Consider the following 27,327-nt stretch of genomic DNA (forward strand, 5'->3'; position numbering starts at 1 on the left):
ATCCATATGGCTCACCTAAAATCAGCGCAATCTTTTTTTTTTTTTTAAAAAAGGATTTGTCCTCTTCATTATGAATTTCAAATTTCACAAATTGCGTAAGGTTTTTTGCAAGATATATCAATATTGAATTCAGCAATTTATTTTCAAACCAGTAATAATTCTGGCGCTAGAAGCCACCCTGCTGCTGGAGGATCTGTGGGGGGAATAGTTGGGGTGAACCCCCGTGAATCTGGGAGCATCGCAGGATGCCGTCAACAGGACGCTGTTTGCAAAATCAGAGCCGAAATTCTGTTTCCTTCGCGAAGCAAAAGGAGGATAGAGGAATCCTGGGGGCTTAGCAAGCGTAAAACATCCCGTGGTGGAGTGACTAAACTGAAAAATCCGATAAATAGGAGACAAACGGCACTGCCCCTCAGTCAGCTCCTGTACTGCTCCGTGTGGGAGTGTGCTCGGCACAACTTCTCGCCCAGTCCTTCAAAATCTGCACAAAATACCCAACTGCCTCGTGTAATTTCACCGGTTTTGCACGGACTCGTCGCTCGGAGACGCTCACTCCTCTGCCCACACCCTCCCGGTAGCACCCGCAGGCCCGCCCGCGCTGGGTGCGCATCCCACCGCAAGCCCAGGCTAGGCCCCAGCCTCGGGTGACGGGCTCCCAGCCGGCTGCCCCCCCGCTCCGGCCCTGCAGGAGGCCGCAGCGCCCTACCCAAGCCGCCCAGCTCGCTCCCGGGGCACGGAGCCGGACCCCGACCCCCAACAGCCGGCCCGGGACGGCGGCCATACCCACCCCCCACCCGCATACACTTCCCAGCAGCCCCCGCGCCGCTCCCGGAAGTGGGCGTGGCCTCGAGCCGCGCTGTGGCTTGTGGGCTCGGCGGCGGCGGTGGTCTCCATCATGGCGGCTTCCATCTCGGGCTACACGTTCAGTTCCGTCTGCTACTACAGCGCCAACAGCAGCGCCGACCACGTAGGTGTCCGGGGCCGCTGCCGCCGCCTCCTCCCCCCGGTGCGGCGGGGTGTCTCTTGCGCTCTGGGGCTCGCCTCCCTCCCCGAGCGGCGGCCGGGCCGGGCCACCGCCGGCTGGGCCCCGGCCGGGGGGTAACGGCCCCGCTCGGCTGCTGCCGGCGACACTGAGGTGCCCCTCGCCGGTAGAGGTGGTTGCGGGGGCCGCTGGGCCGTCGCCCGGTCCCGGCTTGGGAGGGGGTGGCTGGCAGAGTCGCTGGGTCTCGCTGCTGGCGGGGCCGTCGGCCGCCCTGCGCTTCTGGGGCATCGCAGGGCCGGGTGTGGGGCGCCAGGGGCCGCACCCCGCCACGCAGGGAATCGGTTGGAGGTAGAAAACGCGTGTTTAAAATCTGCGGGAGTGCGGGTGCAGGTTGCAGTAGCGTTGGCTTTCCAGCACCGGTAACGAACCCCGGTTACGGTGCAGAACCGGGGGTGTTTCTCAGCCCCTCCGTTTTGTTGACAAACTTCTGGTCTGGGCCTGCTCCAGTATCTCTGCACCAGGAAACGATGCATCACCGTTTCCGTGCTTGTGCTAAAAGCACCAGGTTCTGCTTATTTTCCTTCCTCATTTTGGGCAGGGATGGACAACAAAAGATGACTTTAAGTTACCTTCTGAGTTTTATGATCCTTGGTGTTGTTCAAGGTCCAGCCCGATCTTCATATGTAAATGAGTAAACCTCTGCAGATGTAAACTCCACTTTCCGTTACTTTGGTAGAACAGGCCTCCTCCTCATCCACCATCTGCCTGTGTAGCTGGGACTGGAGGCAGAGCACTCCTTCACATAATCTGTGTTTGCCTTGTATAAATTTTGTGTTACCTGCAAAAGCTTTTGGTAGAATATCACTTTCAGACAACCTGTTCCTATTGTGTTGTGAAAGGGTGTTGGTAAATCAGAAAATTGATCTCAGTAAACTTAAGGACTTACTGCAGCTCAGATATGTATTTCAAACTAAATCTTTGTTTTAATTCTTCACTTTAATCTAAGAAAGTTACAGTAAGTGACTATATAGTGTTTTTTTCTATTTTTAGTCTTTCTTTTTTCCTTTAAAATTGTAGGAGGGATTTCTGCTGGGAGAGGTGAGACAAGAAGAGACCTTTAGCATTAGTGATTCACAGATCAGCAACACTGAATTTCTACAAGTGATTGGTAAGTAATAGAACTTTGAGAAATTCTGAAAGAAGTACTGCTCAGTCTTCCAATTTTCAGTGCAACAATTCAGTAAGAATTACCTCACTTGTGAGACCAGCACAAGGTGTTCCAGTCTTTCAGAATCGCATTTTTTATAGTATTTGTGTGTTTGTGGTTGAGATGTGAGTAAAGGAAACAATCCTTTGCTAGATACGGGGTTTTTATGCATCTCCTTTTGTGAGAAAAGATTGTTCTCTGAAGACATTTATCTGCATTTCATGATGGAGATATTATTTATTTGGCTTTTGGTCCTGCAGGGAGTTTCCAGCTTGATATGGTTGCCTAAATGCAAGCATGTGCCTAAAATAAAATAAATGTGTTGCTTGATTTACTAATACTGAAAGGGGGCAAATTTCCAGTAGAGGGTTTGGATGGATGGCTGGTAGTTGATGACATCATAAACTGTCACAGCAAGGTTTCCCAAGGAGCGTTTGTGAAACAATTTACTTGATTGATAAGCACAAAGACTGTACAGCTGATTTGTTGTTGTTGTGAAAAGTGAAAGGAGATCTAAGATCTTGCTGTTAAGTGTTGTTGGTTGAAGTAGATATTTTTATACACAAGTGAGAAGCTGTTGCATGTTTTAAGCTCTATGGTTTATAGAAAATAGGAAACCTCTGAAAGAAAATGCCTTTTTTTGTTTACATATATGTAACCTGATGTTAAAATGCATCTAAACCCTCTTTAAAAACCTGAATGTGTACGTACCTGGCTTTGTGGATCTGATTTCAGATGACATAGCAGAGTCTGCATAAAGCTTAGCTAATACACGCAAACATCTTGCGATTTGACTCCCAAATGTTATCCTGATACAGAACTAAGGACCTGCAAAAGTGTGTACTGTGTTATGTCTCAGGATACTTGCTGCCTTGAAGTAGTGTGTTGGTTGTGTAGACAAGAATCCATAAGATGAAGTAGTTTCCTGTCCTGGTTATTCCTAAGGAAACATGGGTGATAAATTGACTGTGTGAAGTGTCAATTAATTGTAATTAATTGAGCTAAATTACAAAAAATAAAGGCATAGGATTTTTTGTGTGTGTATATGATCACTACCAAAGTATTGTATAAAGGCAGGCAGCTGATAGCTGTGTCTGTTCAGAGAAAACTAGACATTACTATTCAGTGGTAACTGATCTTAGTTATTGTTGACAGTGTAATACAGTAATGTCACCAACTGCAGTCTCGGCGTGGTTTCATAAACCAAGTGTTTGTGGTGTTAAAAATTATTCCCTTTTTAGATAACTCTTTTGTCACATTCTTGGTGACAGTTATTTTCTGAAAAGGGAAATTACGTGCCCCTGGAGATCTTCTGGATATTTTTGTTTACCAAATTTTTACTTCAATATTTATTCATCGACATTAACTCTTGATCTCCCAGTTCAACTCATGAACTGACATTGACAGTTTTGTGGCACTGTTGTCACAGATGAATTTAACATTCATATGTGTCTGCTGTCTCAAAGCTTAGTGATGGTGTTTGAGTATATGTGTGTGTATATATAGTGTAGGTACTATATATATATATATATAAAAAGAAGGCACTGTGTAAAAAATTTAGAATAATGGCTGCTTCATGTGTTCTGAGCAGTAGGCTTGTTGCTTCCTGTTTTTCAAAAGACAAGGTCTGTGTAGCAACATAACAACCCGAGACTCAAGTATGTATTCTCAGCCATTGTAGTCAATATATTTGCTGGAAAGCGTTGGTCTAAGCTGGAATAATTACACTCACTGGCTTTGTGTAGTGGCTCGTTTCCACAGAATCCTGTATGCCAGTGTGAAAACAGGGGGTTGATACACTTTTAAACAATTCCAAATAAACTCAGTAACTTAACAGCAGCATCATGAGGAGTTCTTGCCAGTGAAAATGACCAATTTCAGGCAGTACGGCTGCTGTGGATGTTCAGGGCCTTGTTTTGATAGTGGCTAAATATGCTGAGATGCTAATGTGTGTAGTCTGTTGTTCTTGGGAATTGTGATCTGATTCTGACTCTGCTGAGATGGCAATCATGAGCAGCCTGTGGCTTTCAGAACAGCAGGTGGTGAGTCACCCTCCAGGAAGGAAGAGTCTAAACAAAGTTGTTGCTAAACCCTCCGGTGGGGTTCTGATACAGGAGCTTGAAATATTATTGCCACAGAAGTGCTATTCAGTCTGAGCAAATACAGTTTCAGACAAAAGTTATGTGATCAAGGTATAATAATATGAATAAATGATAAGCTGTATTTGATAAAAAGTCGGAGCAGAGACCTTTAAAGTACTAAACACCATAAAAAAGTCAGTCATGCTTGGTGTTAGAGATAACATGGATTGGATTTTTGCTCTTTTTTCACTCTTCTCTGGGATTACTGACATGTTATAACCTTTGCTGCTTAAATAAGCATCGTAGCATTTATTACAACCTCTTCAACTTTTTAATACTTCATATAACAAAATCATTAACTGCAGCTAACTCTTTTGGAGTGGCATTCAACCCCTTTTCTCATCGTAGGTTCTATTTGCCTTGCCTTTTTAAATACTCCAATGTATAGCATTTCAGTGATTCACTTCCCCATCCCCTTTTTTTTAATTCATTGCTGCAGTAATAAAGAGTGTGTATGAATGCAAGTAAACTGTTGTAGAAAGGTTTATCAAAATGAAAAAAAATTATAAGTGCCTTTGAGGAGGTTACAACTATAAAATAGTCCCAAAAGTGTGTATCTGAGCCAGTGTATGTCTTGCTTCTTGTTAATAGATTTTCCTCTGTAAAATGGCAGATTAGAGAAGCCGATTTTCCAAGTATGGTGCTGTGTCATCAAGTGTTGAGACATTAAGGGCGGTGTGTGGTCTGACACAAATGTTTATTTGCTCAGTAGCTGTGATGTGGAAAGTTCATGCAAGATATGCCACTGTAATTTCTCTTTACCTTGAGCAGTTGGACATATGTCTCTGTTTGTTTGTTTGTTGTTGCAGAAATCCATAACCATGAGCCTTGTTCAAAACTCTTTAGGTAAGCATTTTCTGTTGTCTTCCTGTGTTGGCTGCAGAATGTAAAAATAGGTAGCTCACTGAAATATATTAGTATTTCAAATGTACCTACCAGTGCTGGCATTGTTTGCTCATCTTGTGATAATACAGAAGTGCACATAGATGGCACCAACTATGAGAATGAGTTTACAGTTTTAGTAGCCCTTACCCTAGGGTAGAAAGGGTGCCAAGGTACAGGCTTATTTATCTATATTTTTGAATTTCCACCTCAGGTAGTTAGTGGAGGTAGGATAGCAGTCAGATCAAATCATATCACTCTGATAATTAGGATGAATGTCAAAACTAGTTTAAATTATTGTGTTCTTAGGTCAGCTCTGCTTGGGCCTGGTGGGTCACAGAACACCTTGTGTGCCCTAACCTTAGTAACTTGCTGGGTTAACAAGTTGGTTTGTAGTTAGTTGTACTCACTCGCACTAACTAATTATTCTGAAACTTTCAGCTTACTAGTTATTTTTGCCTTCTGATCTCCTGTACTCCAAAACTTAAATTAAATATAGGTCTAATATATTCTATTTAGCAGCCTCCATCTACGTGTAGCTTTTCTCTATTGTCTTCACTTGTTATACAGTGATGGCTTCTAAATTGCTCTCTAAAAATTCTTTTTAGAAGGAATTCCCAATTAATCTCCTCTTTATGTAGAGATTTCCAGTCAATTAAGAAGACACAGTACCTCAGATATTATGATTGACATGGGGTACGTTGGAGACAAGAGCTGCAGTCTCTCACTTGCTATCTGATAATTACAGAGAGGGTACTCTTAACCAAGTGATTTAAATGCTAGAGACTCTACACATGAAGATAACATCCCAGTGTCTAGTAGACTCTCTCTGGTTCCCAGCGATGCTTTGTGCAGCGCATATCAAAACCGATCATGTTTACTGCTGCTCCCCAGTCAAGAAATTGATTGTTAGTAACTGAGCTGCTGGAGGAAGGGGAAGAAGTCTGTACTTCTCTGCATGCTTTCTGCACAAGAAAACTGATGAATTTATTTACTTCAGAGCACAGGGGAAAACTCTCACAGCTCATATAGCTTTTATCAGTACCAGAGCGTGCTGTTGGTTTCTCTGTTCCGTTAGCTGCAGCGGATGCTGATTTTGGGGGCATTCTACCTTATCCTTTTGACTTCAGGGCAGCCAGTCTGAGGAGGCCTATTGCTCATCTGCTCAGTACTCTTGTAAGCTGGCCCTGCTGATGTTGAGTATAACAGGCCTGGTTCCTGTGCTTTTACCAACACGTGGGAGCTGAATAAGAAGCAAAGATTTTAAAAGGACTGATTTCTCTGTCTGCAGTTTTCAAATGAAGGTGTTTTGTTAATACTAGTTGCTCATCCCATAAGAAAATTATTATAAACCATAGAAAGAGAAAGAATTGGATATCTGCTATTTACAAGAATGTGAAAATATTGTGAACACAAATTGTAAAGATTATGCAAATATTATGTAGTATCTCAAATTAGTAATTAGTTGTAGTCTTAATAGTCACAATAAATTGCCTCTTAAAACAAATTTTATTTCCACCCTTATTTACCAGCCAAGTACTGAGCTCAGGATTTTCTGTTTTGTTTTTTTTTACCCCTACACACAAGAGTTGAGATCATAGACCTCTAAAACAGAGTGTTTTCCTGCACTGCTTTAGGTGTTAGTGATATCAGCTCTTGAAAGAGACTAAGGACTTGGCAGGTAAGTCAAGGAGGAATCTATTTTCAAATGTTTTACCTTTTATCATGAAGTGTGATCTACTTGAATTTATAAACCTGTCTGTGTAGACAGCTTTATAAATTTTTAAATATCTATCTGTGTAGATAGATGTATAAATTCTTAAATCTGTCGTGTCCTCAAAATAACAACACGTCAGGGTTCGGGCCTCTGTTCTGTAAGTAGAGCCATGTGGAAGGACTGTGATACTTTGGATTCTTGCTGACCTCAATATAACTGTTTTGGCTTCAAGGGTCCAGTCATGTGAGTCTAATTGCAGGACTGGAGCTCAAGAAATTGATTTGTAGTTGCATGTAAAATGGCCCTGCTTTCCTTTCTTCTTTCTTCTAGGCCTCTTATTATCAAAGCAGGGTTTTACAAATGCTGGTCAAAATAAAATTACACAGTCCATTTATTTACATACCCCTTGTTGTAGGGGCTGCCAGTGAAATACTAGGCAGCAAACTAAGGTGCACAATGAAAGCATTTTAAAACTAATAATTACAGGCATCTTGTATTTCATTACTAGTGGTTTAAAACTGGTTAGAATTTTCACACCAGCTAGTCTCACACATCTAATTTAAATGCTCTGCACCTTCCTCCATAAGCAACTGGCTCTGTCTGCTAGGTGTGCAGTCAAACCCCTGCGCTCTATATGGCACCTGACACAGATATCTAAGTAGGTGGTGTGAATACTGACCTATGTTGATAAAGGTAAAACTGTAGAAGTTGCTTTGAAATGTATAGAGTGCCATCTATTTGGAGAACACTCAAAGTATGAATTTTTTATGTATAATGTGTGTGTGTAAACTGTGTACCTACCTTTCTCTCTTCCTTTTTGGTTCAAGCTTTTATGACTATGCAGGCAAGGTTAATGAGGAGAGTTTGGACAGGATTCTTAAAGACCGAAGAAAAGTAAGTTTTTCTATCTTTTCCTCCTGTTCTAGTCATTAGAGGCTATAATTAGAAAGACTGGTTTTGGAAAACAAACGAAGGTAGTTAATTAGAAGAAATATTTTGGTTCACAAATCTGATGTTTTGCTTTGACCCAAGGCTTATCCTGTACAGAAGTTGGTGGATTTATGGTACTTAGGTTAAATTGGGGACAATGTCTAAATTCCCTGAAGAAATGCAAAGGATTTAAGTTTCGGTCTCAAAAAGTGAAGGGCTGGTATTAACCCACTCAAATTTCTGAGCTAAACATGTAGCATCATGATCGCGTACTCCGCTGCTGCAACCAACAAAAATGTAGCTGATCTGTAAATCTGCTCTAAAGAGTTCATGTGAAAGAGTTGTAATGATACAGCCTTGTAATTGAATTTTTGCACTGTTTTAAACTGGAAAAATGGTTCTATCGGTTATGTCAGATGTGTTGTCCTAGCTTTGTCACGCATACGTTGTTAGTAGCGCAACTACTATTAAGATTAAATTTTAGTAGTTTTTTTGAGAGGAGTCAAACCTTTTTTTCATCTCATTCCATACTTGTGCACTGTCTTTCTAATTATCAAGTAATTGAATCAGAAGTTCTCATGAACTAATACATTGAAGAGCAGAGCTGAAGGTGTGGTTCCTATTGTAGCGAAGGGAATCCACCAGTTGGCTTTCTCTGGCAAAAAGACGAATGACTGGCTTGCATGGTTCAATTTGTGGCAACCATGGACCTCATTAGACCTAGCAGGAAAGCATCACTAGTCCATGAATTTGGCTTGCAAGGTCTGGTTAGTGCCAGAGCTGATACAACGTAGGGGTTAAAACAAGACCTCTTTTCTTGTTTTGACTTTTACAAAGCAGCAGCAAACCAATGTCACTTCAGCTGCGTGTGGCACTGCTGGCTGCATTTCACCAGTAGCAGAGCCAACTGTCAGGGCACAGCCTCTGGAGTTTTGGGGATTTCTGTCCTCCATGGGCAACTTGAGTGTAACTTGGGCTACTCTGAGTAAAAATGGCTACTGTGTGAATTGATCATCATCATGCAAAGTGTGTGATGGCAGTTGCTCAATTGCCAATTTGCAGTCTTTACTTTCATGTCACCTTACCCACCTGAGCTGTGGGCTTCTGCTTACAGACAAGGCTTGTACACTGAGGAGGGATCTTTAGGGTAGCAAATCCTAAATCCATGCACCTTATGCAACACTGATGTTTGTAATGCTTTTTTTTTTGTCTGTTTCTTCCAGCAAATGCTCTCAAAATAAACTCCTTTATGTATACTAACATATTTATGCTGAGTACATAGGTGTTTTGTCTGTATATTTATACATACAGACATGTGTGTCTTTATGCTGATGGAGTGAGTTTCCAGTCTCAGATCCTGAATTCTGTAACCCCATAACTCTACTCTAGAACACTACAGGGCATATTAAATTCCCCTTCAGGAGACAAGGCAAAAAACATAATTAAAAATGTTTGTCTCCCACTAGTTTTCAGTTGAATTTTGTTTTGTTAGGACCAACCTTGCAGGGAGACTCTGGCAAGATGCATTATTTGTGGTGGGAAATAGGCAAAACTGGAGAAATTAAGACTTGCAAGTGACTGAGGTACCACAGATTTAATGACCGTAATTATCATAATATCAAAAAAGGAAAAAAAAAATACTCCTGTCCAGGAACCAAGAGAGTCTTGTAGTCTTTTCTGTTAGCAAACTAAGCACATTTTATTGCATTCAGACTAAGTAATTGTGCAGATTTAGTACAAAAAGTTAAAACCAATACTTCCACTTTTTTGTCTAACACAGGACTCATATTGTTTAATAAGTAGAATCTGCTCTATTCCACTGAATGTATTCATGCAGCCTTAATGCATCACTGCATGATAGTGCCTATTCCTGGGACTCTTCCTAAAGCAAATTGTTAATGATGTGTCCTTTTCCATTAATCTCTTAAATTAAATGTTAGTTTACATGAAATAAAGGAGTTTAATGCATGTTGTATTCAAAATAATCATTGAATTAGAATGGGTCTTATCTGATGTGCATACGAATCTTTCACAATTCAATACACAATGAGATAATTTTCTTGTTGTACACAGCAGATTAATCCCATATGTCTCATGAACAGACATGAATTTGCAAATGTGTTTGTGAAGCCCCGGAAATGTCTTACAAATCAATACAAGTGAATAGGCAGTTGAAATATTTAGGCTTAAGAAAACCCACATCTACTGTGTTTGAAAACAGCTCAAATCTAATCATTTGAAGATGTTCCAAGGTTTGTTGCTAAAATTAAACAACTGAAGTATATTGGAAGTGGGATCTTGAATGCCACTGAGGACACACAGGTGTTTGGAGCACAGTAAGGTTAAGCAATTGATGCTGTGCTGTAACAGGATGGCACTTGTTTGGGGTAATTTAATAGATGCAAGCCTCTAGTAATTCAGTCTGATTTTGTTGTAATAAAGCTATTGGCTAACTCATGTGATACCACAGATTTAGTAACTTTATTATCAGAAGGTAAATCTGTAGCTCTGTTAATACTTTGGGTTTTTTCTGATGTACTTTGATTACAGAATGTTATTGGATGGTACCGATTTAGGAGAAACACTCAGCAGCAAATGTCTTACAGAGAGCACATCATTCATAAACAGCTGACACACATTCTTGGAGTGCCTGATCTTGTCTTCCTTCTCTTCAGCTTCATTTCCACTGCAAATAACTCAACACATGCTTTAGAATATGTGCTTTTTAGACCAAACCGAAGGTAAGCAATCTCTCTATATGGACCAATCCTCATTTTTTGTCCTGCTCCTTACTGCTTTTCTTTATACTCTAAACTATTTTGAAGTTTGTGCAGTTTACATGTAAAGAAAGCTTTGTGTTTGTCAAGTGTCTTGGTGTATGATCGTTAGTGATGACAGCTTTTTTTTTCTGTGCAAGTAATTTATAAATTAAAGTATTGGGAGGAGCAAATGTTCTTTTCAGTCTTTAAATCTCCAGACAACAAAAAAAATCTTTAAAGAGAAATCAGATGTCAGTACCATGTTTCTTATAATAGGCCTGAATGTAGCTTCACCCTTCTTGTATCTGTGGTAGCTTGAATGAACAATTGAAAGGTTCTAAGAGGTACAGAGGTAGGTCCATCTTAAGGGAGTTTTTGATCATGCGTTTATTTTGAACCCAATTTCTAATATGTAAAAGCTTTTATAATAAACCTAATGCAGAAGCTTTAAAATTAGATGAGTTCTGATCATCAGAGATGGGGTAATATTAGGGCTATTGTACATAATCTTTTGAATATGAAATAAGTCTTTCTAACCTTTCTCTGCAGGTATAATCAAAGGGTGTCACTTACTATTCCTAATCTAGGCAACACTAGTCAACAGGAATACAAAGTTTCTTCAGTGCCAAATACTTCTCAGAATTATGCCAAAGTTATTAAGGAACACGGGTAAGGATTTTTCCTTTGCAGATGAAGTATAGTCATCAAGATCTCTGTTCTATAGCTTCCAAGGAATACTGCAAATAAGCATTTCAAGTAGGAAAAAACTAGTTCTAGAGGAGAATGATCAGTTTTTAGTGTGCTTTTTTCCTGCTTAGAATTGAATCTTTCAGAAGAACAAAGGGGACTCGGTGCACTAATCAGAAAAGCAGAGTTGGTATGGCCAGTTGGTGCTGTGGGCCTTCTGGCTGGAAGTTCTTACTTGATTTCCACCCCCCTCAAGGGATTCTCTGTGCAAGCTTGGTTGAAAACTTGAACTCTGACTTGGAAGTGTTGTTTTTCTTAAATAATTTTAATTAAATGCTGTAAATGCAGAGTAACTCTTCTGACTGTTAACAATGAAATTATACAAGCGTAAAGATTGCTGCACAAGTTTAATCTCATTCAAATGGGACTTTATTGTTCCAGAAGGAATTTTGGTATTGAATATGCTGCTGTCCAAATTTTGGTTCTTGAGAGTATGGTATGTTTTTAGCAATATAAAATACATTTTAGAAGCATAGTGATAGACTGCTTAATAGCAGTTCAAAGACAGCATGAGCTACTTGTGTTGTCATTTTTAACTAATGATTTCTGCTTTTTTTTAGTACTGATTTTTTTGACAAAGACGGAGTGATGAAGGACATCAGGGCTATATATCAGGTTTATAATGCACTTCAGGAAAAAGTACAGGTAATTTCCTTACTTAATATTGGTCAGTATTGGCATCTTTCATCCTTTGGTTAAATCAGGAGTGGAGGAGATGGAGATTTTTCGAGCTCATAAACAATTTATCATGAACTGTAGGAAAATAAGTCTGACTTAGAAACTGACACATTTCATTATTAATTTAATGTGTGCATTTGCAGTGAATGCTGTAAAAGTGGTTGATGCAAATACCATCAATTCTTTCTCTTTTGCAAGTGAGAATGATTTAATGCTTAGTGATTTCTGGGAGACGTTAGCTATTTTTAAGAGTACGTGTTGAAGGAAAGCCTTGCTGAAGGCTGTAGAGATTTGCACAAGTTTAAAGGCTTGCCTGTGTGAGTTTAAAAATGACTACTGGCTCTTGGTATGTAGCATGCAGCAAAGAGCTCCATCTGTTAGTTAAAACTTGTGAATGTTTTGTGTAGAGCATGAGTGAATCCTGCTCCAAATGCAGCAAAGCATCTGAAAGTGCCTTGAGTGTCAAATCTACTAAATGTAAGCTTGTCAATTCACAGCTTGTCCTGTGTGAAGAGCAGCCTAGCTGTGCTGCTTCAGGAGCACACACATCTGCTAATTGTGCTGTAGTCCCAACTTATTGCCAGGCTTTCCCCTTACATCTGCCCCAGAGGGATTTGTTGTCTATGCTCCAGCTTAGCGTTGCTGGTTGGCACGTAGAGCAGAGAACAAGGCAGTGCTGGCTCCAGCCACCCCCTGCCCCTTCTTGTGCAGGAGAACTATTTCTTGGTGGAAGCTGCTTGTTTCCAACCTGCCTTCTAAGGTGGGTAACTTCCAACGAGAAGGCAGACAGCTTTCTTGCTGGCTTCAGGAGACATGAACATTTGTTTTCAGAGGTCTACCCCATTAGCTAATGGTATTATTCTGTAACACTGTTTTTGCCAAGAGCGCATATATCCCTTTGTGCTCTTGCTGTCGTTCGAATTAGTGTCTAGAAAAATGGAAAATGTAGCATCATCGGGGAGTTGTCTTCCTACCTGTTAAAACTATGACTTGGTTATATTTCACCGTGTAAATCGTGCTGCTGTACGTTGTTTACAGAGCCTAAAAGTAACTTAGGTGTTATCTAACCTGAGGAACTTTTATCTTTAAGGTGACTTTCACAGAGAATGTTACAGGACTGGAAATAAGTTACATGGTAAAGCAGCTGATGCATATGTATTTGCATTATTCACCAGTTAGTTGGGAGGGTTTAAACTTTATCGACTTCTAAAAAATAAATATAGAACTGTAAGCATAGTTAATGTTTTTTCAACTCTGTAAGATCACTAACAGTAACCTTTTAGAGAAGAAACAGTAAATGGCTAGTGACTTACTGATTAAGACTCATCAGTGCTTTTAGAGTTGTGTACTCTTCAAAACTGATCATGTTTAATGATAATGGCTAATACTTAATTTTTGAAGTAAACAATATCCAGTATAACATGTTTAGATCAAAAAAGAAATCAATATTATTCGGAACTGGTTTTTAAACTGAGATCTATCGATGAAAATTTCACATTCGTTTCCTAACCAGTATAGGGAAATCTTGTTGAAAAAATCCATGGGTCTTGTTTATTTAATAGAGGTATCAGTTAGGAGATCAGCTCAGGACAGTTGTCTCGAGTCAGCTGTTTCATAGCCCTGTTTGAATTTGGTCTAGTACAAAAAGTATGCACCTTCATGCTACACTTTAAAATCATTCTACTATAGTATCATTTTGTGCTAACAACAGTGTATTTAGGAAAAAATGTCTTTTCCAAGTAGGAAGAACTAATTTTGGATTTTATTACAAATCTTCCTGTAATGATGTGTTATGTGGGAATGCTTTTCCTATCATGCAGCAGCTGAGAATTGGCAACAGCCAGTAAAGAAAATGATCTTCAAGTAGAATATTATGCTCTGATACAGTTAACTCCTGCTCTTAGTTTTGTGCTTTTAATGGCTTCTTGTCTGGTATTGGCTTTATTAATGTTGTCATGAAAGTCCTTCATATATTTTTGCAAAATCTTAGTGTATCTTATGTTTTTCTCCTAGGCAGTATGTATAGATGTAGAAAAAAGTGAACGTGTTGTTGAATCTTTTCAAGCTGATGTAAACAAGTTGAAAAGGCAAATCGCACAAAAGAAAAATGAAAAAGAACAAGAAATAAGTAAGTTGCCTTTTTTTTTTGTTTCAGAAGCAGATGCTGTAAGGAATTACTTTGAGTTTTATTCTTGATAGCTCATAGCAAAAGAAAAAAAACAACATTGGGAAGGGTATGTGGTGGGATTACGTTGAACGATACCTGTGAAAGTATGTGTACTGCAGATATTTCTGTAGGAGTCATCCAGCATTAGCAAACTTAAAACACAGGAGAGAGACGAAGCTGTAGAGAAAGAACAAGGAAGTCAGTTCTGGAAATAACACTGGAAAAGATCAGCTGTAGAAAAGGAAAAGTGGAGCAAAGCCAGGAATGGAAAAAGCAAATCTAAACAGTGGAGAGATTCCTCTTGAAGTATTACACAGAAACGGGGTACAGGCCAGTAGCTGTCAATGGTTTTTTTGAAATCTTTATTCCCTTTCCCACTGCCCAACCCTATTTCCAAATACAAGCCCAGCACCAATTGAGTTAGAGTTCAGTTTGGTGACAAACTGGCTGAAGGAAAATGAGTGCTTAGGTGATGAACATTGGCATAGATCATCTGCAGTGTTGTCTAGATGATTTTTGACCTTGTAGCTTTTGGTGGATGCACAAGGTTTTTCACCACTCATTTAGAGGAGACCATCTACATTTTTTCCTTCTCCCTCTCCCACTTCATAGTTACTGAATCCTAGTTTAGTCAACATTTTTTGTATTATTTGCTGACTTGGTGGTGAATATGATTAGCATTGAAATACCACTTTTCAGTGTCAAACTAAATCTTTCCGAAAGTCCATTTTTGAGGTCATACCTATCTTCAGGAGTGCCTGCTAGAAAGTGGAAGAAATTATTTAAATGCAGAATATTGTTGGAATTTGCCTACCTATTTCAAGTACCATATCATCACTGGTATGAATTTCAATCTGTATTAGTTTTAATTCCATGAAGCTACTGAAATACTGTCCTTCTTGCAGTCTCTTAGGGGGATTAATCTGGGGGGAAGCTGAATCAGGTAATCCTTTGATTTATTCAAGGCAACACAAGCATAATGGTCTTCTCTTTCTAGTGAAGCTGTGAATGCAGAAATTACTTCTGCCGTGTTTTGAAGACCTATATTGAGCTGGTGGGGTTTAAGTTTCCATGGTGCAAATAAGTCCTATTAAAAATCCATGTTTTTATTAGGGTTGGTTCTGCATTCTGTATTAATAGTACAAGTGTCCATAGTATGTATTTAGGACTGGTAGGGGAAGCCAGTAACAGGTGTGTGTTCATCTATTTTTTGCTGCTCCATAATTTTCTGAATCGGTGAGACCTGTTGTGTGAGCATACTTGGCTGGTTGCCACACTGTCCCTCCTTCTTCAAAATTGCATGTGGTTTCAGGAGACTTTTGCTTAGCAGTAGAGAGGTTTTTGTGAAGAGCCTGAGCCTTTCCAAGGAGATACTGCTGATCCAATTTAATTTGTGAGTGTAAGAGAAGACTGAAGGTAGAGAGTAGGATCAGAGACTGGGCAAATGGAAAGTAATACTTTTTTAAAAAATGATTTATAAGCAAATTACATATTTCAGCAAACACTACTTCTTTTTCCTATGTTTTGAAACGATAAGCAAGTAACCAAATTTTGTAATTTTAGCTACAAGAAGGTTTTTATTATTTGTGTGTCTTGTTATCTGAAGCTGTGTCTGAGACAAAAAGATGGCTTAGATGGGTTAACATGCTAAACTCTGCAATAGGCCCCTCTGCAGCTATGACTGAATATTTTTATTTTCTTGGGCAGCAAGGTACTGTTATCACATGAACATTTTAGAGCAAAGCTTGATCTGTCAGCCCAGGTTCTTCCTTCTCTGAACCTCAAAGATAACGTAAAGAGCCAGCATCAGCCGCAGACCATTTGAAAGATGGAAGTGGCATGAGTCACGGCTGTTTCCTGCTTGGCTGTAGATGAAACAGCCAGGGAAATGCTACTACGAGAGCTAGCGAGAAGTAGAGATGGGTATTTAGTGTGACTGGAGCTGATCCCAGCCCATATGGCAAAAGATGGGGGAGGAGGAGGAAGAGCAGTCAGTGCTAGCCTCTAGATACTACCAGTGAGATGCAAATGCTGGGCTGAAAATTTATGCCAGAGCAGATAATCATGTGAGAGGGCTGAAACAAGAAAACATGCAGCTTGTATCTCTGCAATATTTTTAGATGTGAGTAGCTAAATACTGAAGCTGGCCTTCTGTTCTCTCACTTTCTCAATATCGGGAGAATTTCCTTGTTTTTAGTGAGTTAAATGTTCCAGTTAATTATTCTCTGAGCTGGAGGAAAAGGGAGCATTTGATTCAAATTCCTGTGGTAGTGTTGTGTAAAAGCTTGTTATTCTTACAAGCTTTTGGTTAACAGGTTATGACTTTAAGACTCCAGCATAAAAGTCAGTTGAGACTTTACGTGCCGGATCACTGAAATAATTTTGTACACGTAGCAGCATGTTCTGGGGTATAGTGAGTGCTGTGCACTTCCCAGATGCCAGGAGGTCTCCCACTGCAGTTCTCATATTGTGGACCAAAAAATGGAGTGCTCTTATGTAGCCGCTGAGGGAATATGCTCTTTTTATTACTGAAGAGAGATCTTATTGACTTGACTAAAGGAACTCTTCCGCCCTGATTTTTTTGCTTTTTCCAGAAGTATGGTGTTACAGTAAGTAGAGCTGATAGCATTTTGTCTATTACCTAGCTGCAAGGCAGCTTTACATGCACCGGTGTCAATTCTGACAGATATTTGGAGATTAATAACCAGTTAGAAACCAGTTGAAAACGTAAGTCTCTCCCAGTGCTTAACAAACCTTCCTGCAAGGAAGCTTTTCCTCGTGTCTAACGTATACTACTCTAATTTAAGCAGTCTTCTGCTTACCTTTCCACAGCAGCCTTGTATGTATATTTGAAGACTGAAACTGTTTTCTCAGTCTTCTCTAATTATCCCAGTTATTGCAGTCTCTCCTCTTAGGTATGATATCTAGAACTCTAACGAGTCCTTTTTTTTTTTTTGTAGAATTTCTCCAGTTTTTCCTTATTTTGAACTGTGGCATTCAAAACTAGATATAGTATTGTAGTTGTAGTCTTAACCATTACAGTACTTACTGAAATAACTTACCTGTTTCTCAACAGCTGAGCATACTTAATGTGTGTTGATATTTATAGTTTACATAAATCAACAGTAAACCTGTGTTTCTTTCCTGCAGAAGGATGTAATTGCATTTTGCAGTTTGTGCAGTTCATTATTCCTGTGCGTGTCAGTCTTAAATTATTTTTCAAATCATCTCATTTAAGATCACTTTCAAATTCCTGCTCTGATACTCTGTTATACATGTGTCTATTACTAGCATAGTACCATCTGTAACTTTAATAAGCATGCGCTGATTAAATTCCATCATTTAGGTTGTTAATGCGAGTATAGTTCCGGTGCAGAGCTGTGGAAGCTTCATCTTGATGCATCTTTCCAATGTGACTGTTAACCATTGAATTGTTCTTTAACCAGTTCTTCAGCTATTATTTTTTAATCCTCGTAGTGCTTATGCTACTATCTATTTGTTATGAAACATGGAGATGCTGTGAAATCCTTAAAGACAAGACAGATCTGTGGGTTTTGGTCTCACTTTGATTGTTAAGACCATGTGGATTGGAAAGAGACCCTGTCCTTAGTGGACAAATTTATTTCTAGCAAGTGTCTAACTGTACGATTACTTAAATACAAGTCAGAGCACAGAAGTGGTGGCGTTACCTGTTACATGTGGCTCTTCGTAAGGAACAATTTCAGTGATCATGTTTGACTTTTCCAGGTACAGTGAACAACGTACCTTACTAGTGCAAGAGCCCTGATTGTGGATCGCGGGCTAGGGATAGAGAAACACGGGTTCAGAAGATGGTTCTTGCTCTGGTAGCCAGTTAGCAATCTAAACATGAGATACCATGGGAGTAGAGATGTTCTGGCTAGCAGAAGGTGGGTGTGATACATGGGGATCTCAGCACCCCCTTAGGCTAATCGCAGACATTGGGAGGGAAGGATTTTAAAATCATAATTTGAGGGGAAAAAGACAAGGTAACTGCTGTGGTGTTCATGAGGTTGTCCCCTAACACAAGGGGCATTGTAAGAGAAAGCATGCAAGTGTGTTTTTAAGGTGTAATATCAACAGTAGAAGCTGATGATGCTCTGATCAAAAGGGAGTCAAGCTTTTGGTACTGAGGAGGACGTCGGTGGAGAGGAGCAGACACGATGAGCCCTAGCATAGCTACTTGTTGATGTGAGAAGGAACAGAGAAATACAGAGAGAAGATGAGGTGAAAGAGCAACAGGTTATGGAAACTTCTGTAGCTGTTTTTAGGGGACTTAAACTGGAGGAAATTAACTGTACAGGATGACTCTGCACATAAAGACGTAGCACGCTTGCACTTTATTTGCTTTCTAATGCATTTTAGTTTGAAATGGCATTACTAGGATAATCAAGTTGGGCTAATACTGCTGAGTTTCATGGATGCACTGTGAAATTTAGGGAAGATATTCTTTGTCAAGCTCAGAGTAGGATATAGCAATAAGCAAGGTTTGACAGGATGGTTAGGGATAGTGTCTTCGTCATCAATATGAAGATCAGAATTGCCAGAGATTAGTAGTGGAGACTGAGAGGAAAAGATGCAGTGCTGGAGTTTGAATTCAAGCAGTGCCAGGGATGAACATCTAGTAACAACCACCAGAAAGAAGGAAGAGAGAAGAGCTAAGGGCTTGGTGGGTGTGGTAGGTAACAGTTAGGCTATGTAAAGCATGTTGCCAAGTAAGCCTTAAGTACACCAATGTTCTTTGCTTTTGTAGGAATGCAGCAAGCAATTTTAAGCAGGCAAATGCCAACAGACAACTTGGAACCTATGTTTGTTCCACGAATGTCCTACACTGGATTTGCTGTGGAAGGCTGCACGCTTGAAGATTCAGACGTCTCTGATCCTCCCCCTCCCTATTCTGATTTCAATGCAACCAATCAAGAAAGTACTGTTGGTCATGGTCTGCTAGAAAGCAATGTTTTTATGCCTCGACCTCAAGCAGTAGGTTCTTCCAGTTATGTTTCCACAAATGCAGGATTGAAATATTCTGGTAATGGAGCATCCATGCCATCTTCCCAAAGAGCGGTTGGTGACAATGTTGACGAATCAGAAGACAGTGATTACGAAAATTTGCTTGAACCTACGGAGTCTTCTGACAGTGAATACTCACAGACAAGGGATTCACGACCTTCGACACATCCTGATGGTGATTCCAGGAACACTCAATCTTCTCAGATTTGATAGGGGGGAAAATAAATCCACATGACACTGTTTTTTTCATAATTGTTACAGAGAGATTTTGGGGATTTAACCTGGAGGAAATGAACTACACAGGATTACTGTGCACACAAAATGTAGAAGACTTGCACTAGATGGTTTATTCACCTTGTGATACATTTTGCAAGTTTTATAATGGAATCATTAGGATAATCAAGTTGTACTAATACTGATGAGGTTCATGGATGTACTGGTAAATTTAGGCAAAATGAAATTTATAGAGATCTTTAGCTTTTGTTGCCGTATTTTCTTTAAGACAGTAAATTGGGATGTAGTAACTAAGCACAGTTAGTCTACAAGTAATGTTCTCAAATCAAAACTTACCTCTTGCACTATCATGCCTTGAATTTTAATTTTTGAAAGGGAATAAATATATCAGCCGCCTTCAAAATAGCTTTCTACGGTAAGCCAAATTGGCCTTTACAAGCAAAGAAATTTTGATAATTCTGAGAAGCCTGATTGGAACAGATGTGGTCTACCTTCTGTCGGCATGCTCTTTTAACAGAGAAGGGGTTTGTTTCAACTTTTTTTACTAGCAGAATGTGTGTATCACTTAAAATGATGGTTGCCTTTTTTTCTGTAAAGGGTGTGGGGGGGTGGGATGACTGGTAAATCATCCAAATGAATGTCATAAATAGAATTATTCTGGTTTTGCTGGGTTTACAACGACTTTATGCCACACTAGCCTCATTTATTGTCTCATTTGTTATTTTAGCATAAATACAAAGTGCACATACAGGAGTAAATGACTGACAGAAGTAGTAAATTCCATCATGATTGGACTTTGGAGTCTGCAAATTACAAGCATCAGAGACTACTTCTTGCATTTTATTTGCATCTGAATATTGGATTTACGCTTCTAGATGAGTTATTTTATGTAATAAATAGGGGATAGGGTAGGAGAAGATTGTTTGGAGAGTCCCCTGGGTTTATTACCTCTTTGCCTCTGGATGAAATGTGTAAATGATTATTTTAATTTGAATTACAGCTCTTGTCAGAAAATTGCCATTTGGGATAAATGAAGTGTGGTATATTTAGAGAATTTCATGTTTGGATGCACTTATTTTTATTTAAATACTGCTTGTATACTAACGTTGCCCAAAATATGTGAAATTGTGCCACTAAGAAGTTGTATTATTGGACTTTATCCCTGATCTGTAAATGAGAAAATACATGTTTTAAGATGAGGTTATCTTAAGCATTTATCACTTTGAGGTGTGAATAACCACTTCCTAGGTTTACACCCAGAAGAACAAAGCAGTTGCTTAAAAGTTGAAATATATTGGATTTACAAAAGACTAAAATTTCAGTATGTGTTGTATATGTAGGCAAAAGTCTGTTCCTTAGCCTCTCCTTACCTGTACTAAATTAAGCAAAATGACTTTGGAAAAAATGAGGTGTTAAAATTGTCACTCTTCTATTGAGTGTTTCCACCTTTAAACATCTAGTGGTCTGTTTTAACTGTTTTACATTATTCTCATTAGCCTTAACTTGATGCATTTTGTCCTCGAGCGTTGCCATCCATTTAACAGAGAACTTGCTGTGGTGGTGGCGCTGGCTGGCCGCAAGCACCTGCGCTTCGGGTGCTGTAGATGTGTCTCTGTCGAAAGCAGAATTGACAAGATGGCAACTACCGTTTTTATTTTTATTCCGCACAGAAACCTGCAAAATGTACATCTCTGACAAAGCAGTTAAATGTGACAATAAAATCTTATTTAATCCTGTAACTTATATTTTAATATTTGTCAGGTTGCATGTCAGTGAAATAACTCACCAGAATGTGGAAATGCAGCTGAAAATTGATTTGTTAAAGCTGGTCTGTCTGTAGGACTTGGGGGGATATCCAACAGACAGGGGAGGAGGTAGCACTATCCATGCGTGTAGCCTATCTGCCACACATTCTTATGATTGTGTTGATACAAAGATCCTTGAGTTCTGGAGTCTTTTAATGCCAAAAGATGTCTTAACTTCTACTTGGTGTTACACAGAACATGTGGGTGACTGGAGGTGGAACGAGTATGTAATTGTGCCCTCTAGCCAGTGCCTGTGTGCAGGTGCTTTCATTTACTGTAACTGCTTACTCATAAGAACAAAGGGTGTGGTTTTGATGAGTTTTTAAAAAAAAAAATCAGATAATATGCTGGTAAAAATACATGTGAGTGGATTTTGCTCTTTTCATTACAGCCCTGTTAAAAATAATGGTGTTGAGTTGTGATCCCTCTGAAGGCAATAGGGAGCAGCTTTAGTCATAAAGAAAAGCAGAGCTTCATACCCATGAAGTACCCGGTTCCCATGTCTGGCCCCTGAAGAGTTTCTTTCGGTGATTCTCAGGAGCCCGAAACCCAGCAGCAAGACCCGTAGCAATGTCCACTCACTACCAGGTAGGCAGCATTGAAGAAAAGCTACCAAAAATTGCCATCCCTGCCTTTTAGTTCAAAATCCTGTAGTTTTTCTGCTACAAAGAAATATTTTCTGGTTTATTGTTGTGAGAAACCTAGAATGACTGTTTCCTTTATTTCCAAATTTACTTTGATCGCTATCCCCTGATTGTTTATAGCTAAAAGAACAGGAACGTGCCATATGGAAAATCTTAATAAATTAGAACTATCACATATGCTTACAAAAGAAAGCATCACCAAATATTTCTGAAATTAGCCAGGATTGACACTATGGGAGTCTCCAAGTCCTCTATTTGCTTATGGAACGGTGCATCTTGGCAGCAGGAAGCGTGAGCATCTTTAATTTTGGCATATTCATGACTACGCAGGTTGATTATTATACCATGACTTTGGTTAAAGCAGTAGACAGCATTTAAAGAAATCAGTATTGTATCAGATCCAATTGACAGCAGCATCTTCTGTCATATCCTGCTTATAATTACTGTGGGAGAGAAATCCTCTAGGTGTAGAGGGTGCATGGTCATGGAATTGTTGTTTGCAGGTGAAGCTCTGCTTGTGGACACGTCTGCTGGGCTGGTTGGTGCTTTCCTTACCCTTTCTGTGGGTCATGCTGTGTGAAAGGGTTCGTGTTTGGTCAGGACTTGTCTGTCCTTTTGGTTTGTTGGTCTGTAACATTGCTTTTTTCAGTGCTGCAAGGTTTATTTTAAGTCTTTTAATAATAGACTTGCTTTTCTTGGCTCTTCCATGGCTGCTGTAGATCAGCTTGGAAGGTGTTGATCTCTGGCTTCCTCTGAGAAGAATCTTCCTCAGGCTTTCTCCTGATTTATAAAATTACGGTGGTTTCACATACACATTTCCCTATCGTACATGCTTGTACTTGTCTGTGTAATCTGTGTGTACGTACACCTTTATACCGCTCGCTTCTACAGCTTAGAGATTTAGGAAGGAAAAAGAAGCTTAATCAGAATTTCATTAGTGAGTTGCTAAATGCTTGGACACCTTTTCCTAGCCTGTGGTCAGAACAGTGACCCTAACATCACACTGCTCAAATTTGCCTTTTTCACCTTCAAAAGACTCGGGCAAACTTGCTGGCTTCATGTTTCACACCTCATCTAACAAAGTGTAAGAATGTTTCTCTGAATTGTTGACTCCTCTGTTTTCTTACTCTTCACTCTTGCTTACCTGTAAATAGCCTATAGCACAGCAGCATCTCAGTGGAAGTTGTAATAGGAGAAAAAAGGAGATTTGCTTGTGCTGTGAACAAAACTGCCTGTGGATTCCTCACGGGGAAGGCCTTGTGTTACTTCTGCTGGCGGAAGCAGAGAGGGCTGTCTCTTACCAGCTTCAAACAAAATTGGGGATGGAGGGGGCTGATCACTGTTCATGAGAGAGAGGGGCTAGAACAGGTGAAAAGTCTTGGTGTTATTAGAAAACCAGGCTGGGATGCTCAGTTTTTATGGAGTTGAGAATGGCAGTAAGAGTCCAGAAGAAACAGTGGCTCAGCCCCGGAGCCTCGGCAGCTCCTGCTTCGGAGCCGTGTTCGTTCTGCTCCCTTCCCTACGAAAAATTAGCAATTGGTGTGTCTGTCTTGCCCGGCCCAGCAGCCTGCTTTGGTGTACAGCTCATGCCTAAGTTCTCCCAGTTTAGGCCAGTGTTTTAAGGTGACTGCTTTTTTATAGGCCCTGAACAAAGACCTTCATTTCCTACCTAGATCTAGAACAACCTAAGGACTGTCCTCGCACCTTCATAACAGGAGCGACTGCTAATCTTGATACTTCAAGCACATCGTAGCGGGGGGTGTACAGCTGCCTTGCTAAATTTGCAAGCTCTTCCACCACTCTTGTACAGTTGGGTTCTGATAAAATATAGGCTTTTTTTTAAAGCTAAGCTTCTACACTTTCCTATACATCTGATGGTAATTTTACCTTAATTACATCCAAAGCCTCTGAATCCCATCATCATCTCTTGGCACCTAATACCAGATCCAGGTGGGTCAGGATTAAATCCTGCAGCAGGCTGTATGCCAGTGGAAATCTAGGAAAGTTGATGTTTCCTCTTTCTGACCTTTAAACAAGATGTTAATTTGCAGCTCCTTGTCTTTTCCCTGGGTATTGTCCAGCAAAAAGAAAATACCTTCTTGCCTTTTCTAGGCTTATTAGGGAAAGGATGCCCGCCAAGCTCTGCAGAAGGAGCTCAGGGCCATTGAGACTGGGAAAGCTGCTGCTTCTATGGCACTCACAGGTCGCTGTGGGGTTTTTCATTAATTTTCTCGGGCTCTCCTGAGGCCTCGTGGTGCACAAGGCGTGCTGGGGGGCTCTGCCAGCATCAGGGCACTCAGTATTCACCTGTTACCAAAGAGAATAGTTGGTCATTTCCCTTGTGTGGATTTGTCAACCATATATTTATTTCCTTTGGCTTTATTGGAGAAGGTGTTAGGAAGGAAAAATCCTCAAGAGACAAGTCAGTAATAGAAGAAACATACAGGTGTTTTGAAATTCTTCCACTATAAGCAATTTTTAAAAAATATTTTACTAGTTATTTTCCTGCTCAGCATTTTTCTTTAGGCAAATGTTTTTTTTCCAAAGGAGGAAAAATAGTACTGCTAAGGGTTTTCCCTTCAGAAGGCTTATTTCCACCACGGGGCTTGTTCCAGGAAATTTTTTGTGCCAGTTTGTGATTTCTAACACATTTTCAAGAGCGAGAGGCTGCTATAGCTGCTATCTCGAAGCTGTGAGCAGAGATCATTGGTGGTCTGTAGTACTAATAAGGAATAGCTAATTTTAGCCAGAAATGGAGCCTTCTTAAAATGTTCTTATTCAAGAGTCCTGGAAAAAAGTTCGTTAAACAGAATTATATCACTCAAATGCTGTGGCAATAACTTTCTACTCTGAGCAGCAAGAGTTCCTGGTTGAAAGGCAGCACCGAAGGCACTGCTTGCTCTTCAGCTAGTTTTTGTCTTACGCCTGTAGAGAGGTTCGAATTTACTCCTCCAACATGTGGAACATCACTGTGAGGTTTTCTGGACACTTCATACTCAATGTGAAGCACAAACACTTGCTTAGAGAAAATGTACATTTATCTCTTGAGCAATTGCTTCATAGATCTGTCAGATCTGAAGATAACTGATATTTGGTGTCAGCTCTAGTTGGGTTTGGCTTTTTTAGGACATTTCTTTGGTTAAAATCCCTGTAAAGGGATGGTAAAAGCATTGGGACTGGTGATGTTGCTGTTGGACTTGCCCCTGGGCAGCCATGGTATTTCTCCTGGTGCTGGACAAACCGACACCAGAGTGACTCTTCCCAGACTCCTGTCTACTACCAGGGAAAGGTAGTACGAGCATCCTCCACCTGTGACACTTGGAGGTATGAAGATCTTCCTAAGAAGTTCTTCCCATGAAGAGCATCCCAAGCACAGCTTTGCCTCGGTGCTGGCCATGAACTGGCAAACAAATACAGCTGTGGATTTGTTTTCTATGAGCACCATTCTCCTTTACCATGGGATTTTGGCAGGTTAGTATCCTGGAGTGTGGTTGTTGTGGCCCTTGGATGCTATATAGCCTTTTAACCAAAAGGCAAGATTCCTTCATAGAATATAAATTCAATTTTGATGATCGAATTGACTAGCTTTGGACAGAAAGCTTCCAGCCCAAATGTGTTTCCCTAAGCATGCTGTGCATTAAGCAAGTGGTGGATAATTTTGAGATCTTTCTTCACCTACCAGGGAGATCTATCTAGAGTAGGCTGGAAGGCTAGTTTAAGTAATTTAATTTTTTTCCTCCCTCACTATCAGTTTGAAGAGGCTGCCAAAGTCTGAAGGTGAGACTATGTAGGTGTGGAGGAGAAAGGATTCTGGTTGCTTAGAGCACCAGTTGGACCCAAGAAGTTCCCAGGAGTTGGTGAAGATAGAGGATAAATTGTATACACTGATTTACTGAACACTATTAAGGTATTGCTGTGATCTTTGTTCAGAAATTTAGCAGAAGTGTAAAGAGTCATCTAGGAAATGTATGGGAGGTGGGCAGGTTGAGGACAAGGCAGCCCAATCTTGGGGAGACCTCAGAGAAGTGGGAATGTAAAATGGGAACCCACACCCAGCTGCTTGTTGAACATCCAGAAAGGGGAGCGTGAGCAGGACCATGACCCCCAACTTCAACCAGCGCTAAACTGACATAAGTTTTTATTTTGGACCAGATTCCAGCTGGCAATCAAACCTCTCACCTCTTAGTTTCTCTGAGCTCTTGCAGGTCTGGACCATTCATTTGCTGGCTGTCACGTGAAATAATACAATTGGTGTGCAGAAAGATTATTGCTCTGCTGAATTTGAGTATATTAAGCTAGATGACACTTGCTAAGAATAACTCTTAACGTAGTGATGTTAAATTTAATACAGCCCTGAACACTTGAAAGAACGGAAAGCTGAACTTTTGACAAGTACCAATGTGCATCAGCCGCGGAGCTGGAGGTGGGAGTCTTGATTCCCAAGCTGCTAATTGAACACCGGGTGAGTCCTCCCACCGTCTCTCCTTAAGTCTGTCTCTTGCATTGTACTTCCTCACACGCTGGGGACATCGTTTCCAGCGTTGCCCTTCCACTGAAGGCTCTCAAACGCCGTACAAGCAGTCACAGAAGGTTATGATGTCCACCCACTGCGTTACTGCCAGGTGCGGGAGGTGGTGGCTGGTCTCTTGCCAACCCCTGCGTGGCAGGATGGTGATGAACCTGCCCATGCTTCCCAACTAAACCACCTGCACCTCTCCTTTAGGTAAGAACTATAATTGTTGCCTAAATTTAAGAAATTTCCCTGTCTGTCTTTATAACACTAGACTCCTCTGGCCTTTGTTTCAGCTGCTCAGGTCACTCATTTTCCTCTAAACCTGGAAATACTTGGTTGCACGTCCGTGATGGACCTCATACACTCTCAGAAAGCATGAGAAATGCAATCTCCCTGCTGCCGAGGGTGGTTGGGTAATGCAAGGAGCCCAGGGAAACCACAGGGATTTATTTTAACAAAGAACGTGGTGTAGAAGGAGAAAACAGTTGCAACAGCACAGTATTGCAGCTGCAAAGTAGGAACTGTGTCCTCTAGGCAAACAGGATTATCAGAATTTAGAGAGAGGATGAAGAATACTACTCCAACTCACTTTAGCAAGGAAGGCCTCTGGCTCTTTTAATCCTAGATCCTGCCTCAAATTTCAGAGTGCCATGCAGTAACTCCCTGAACAGAAAATGAGAAGATAACCTGACTAGAGGGCCTGGGGGACCGAGCTCCCACGGGGAGACTGCACAGCCCTCGCACTCCTCATCCTGTTGGAGAAGCACTGGTAGAACAGAGAGGGATGTGCCTGTTATCCTTGTAAATGCCTAATCCAGGTGCTTTGGTAGGATTAAGGCTGTTATTTTAGCAGCAGGTTTGTTACCAATTCCTGCTCCTGGTCAATCCCTTGG

General features: G+C 40.5%; 1 protein-coding gene across 2 annotated transcripts; it reads left to right on the forward strand.

Annotated features, from left to right (window-relative positions):
- Positions 1-842: 842 nt before the first annotated feature.
- Positions 843-21,211, forward strand: ABRAXAS2 (abraxas 2, BRISC complex subunit). 2 transcript variants are annotated; one of them, XM_074875499.1, is made up of 10 exons: positions 843-967; positions 2,060-2,150; positions 5,140-5,176; positions 7,757-7,823; positions 10,410-10,600; positions 11,168-11,287; positions 11,926-12,010; positions 13,134-13,178; positions 14,057-14,171; positions 18,982-21,211. In XM_074875499.1, the coding sequence occupies exons 1-10, from the start codon at positions 896-898 to the stop codon at positions 19,446-19,448; spliced, it is 1,290 nt and encodes a 429-aa protein (XP_074731600.1). In that variant the 5' UTR covers positions 843-895; the 3' UTR covers positions 19,449-21,211. The 2 variants fall into 2 exon arrangements, with proteins under 2 accessions (XP_074731600.1, XP_074731601.1); XM_074875500.1 differs by lacking the exon at positions 13,134-13,178.
- Positions 21,212-27,327: the final 6,116 nt, after the last annotated feature.

This window comes from Strix uralensis, chromosome 7 (assembly GCF_047716275.1).
Source record: "Strix uralensis isolate ZFMK-TIS-50842 chromosome 7, bStrUra1, whole genome shotgun sequence".
In the NCBI taxonomy this organism is placed as follows: domain Eukaryota; kingdom Metazoa; phylum Chordata; class Aves; order Strigiformes; family Strigidae; genus Strix; species Strix uralensis.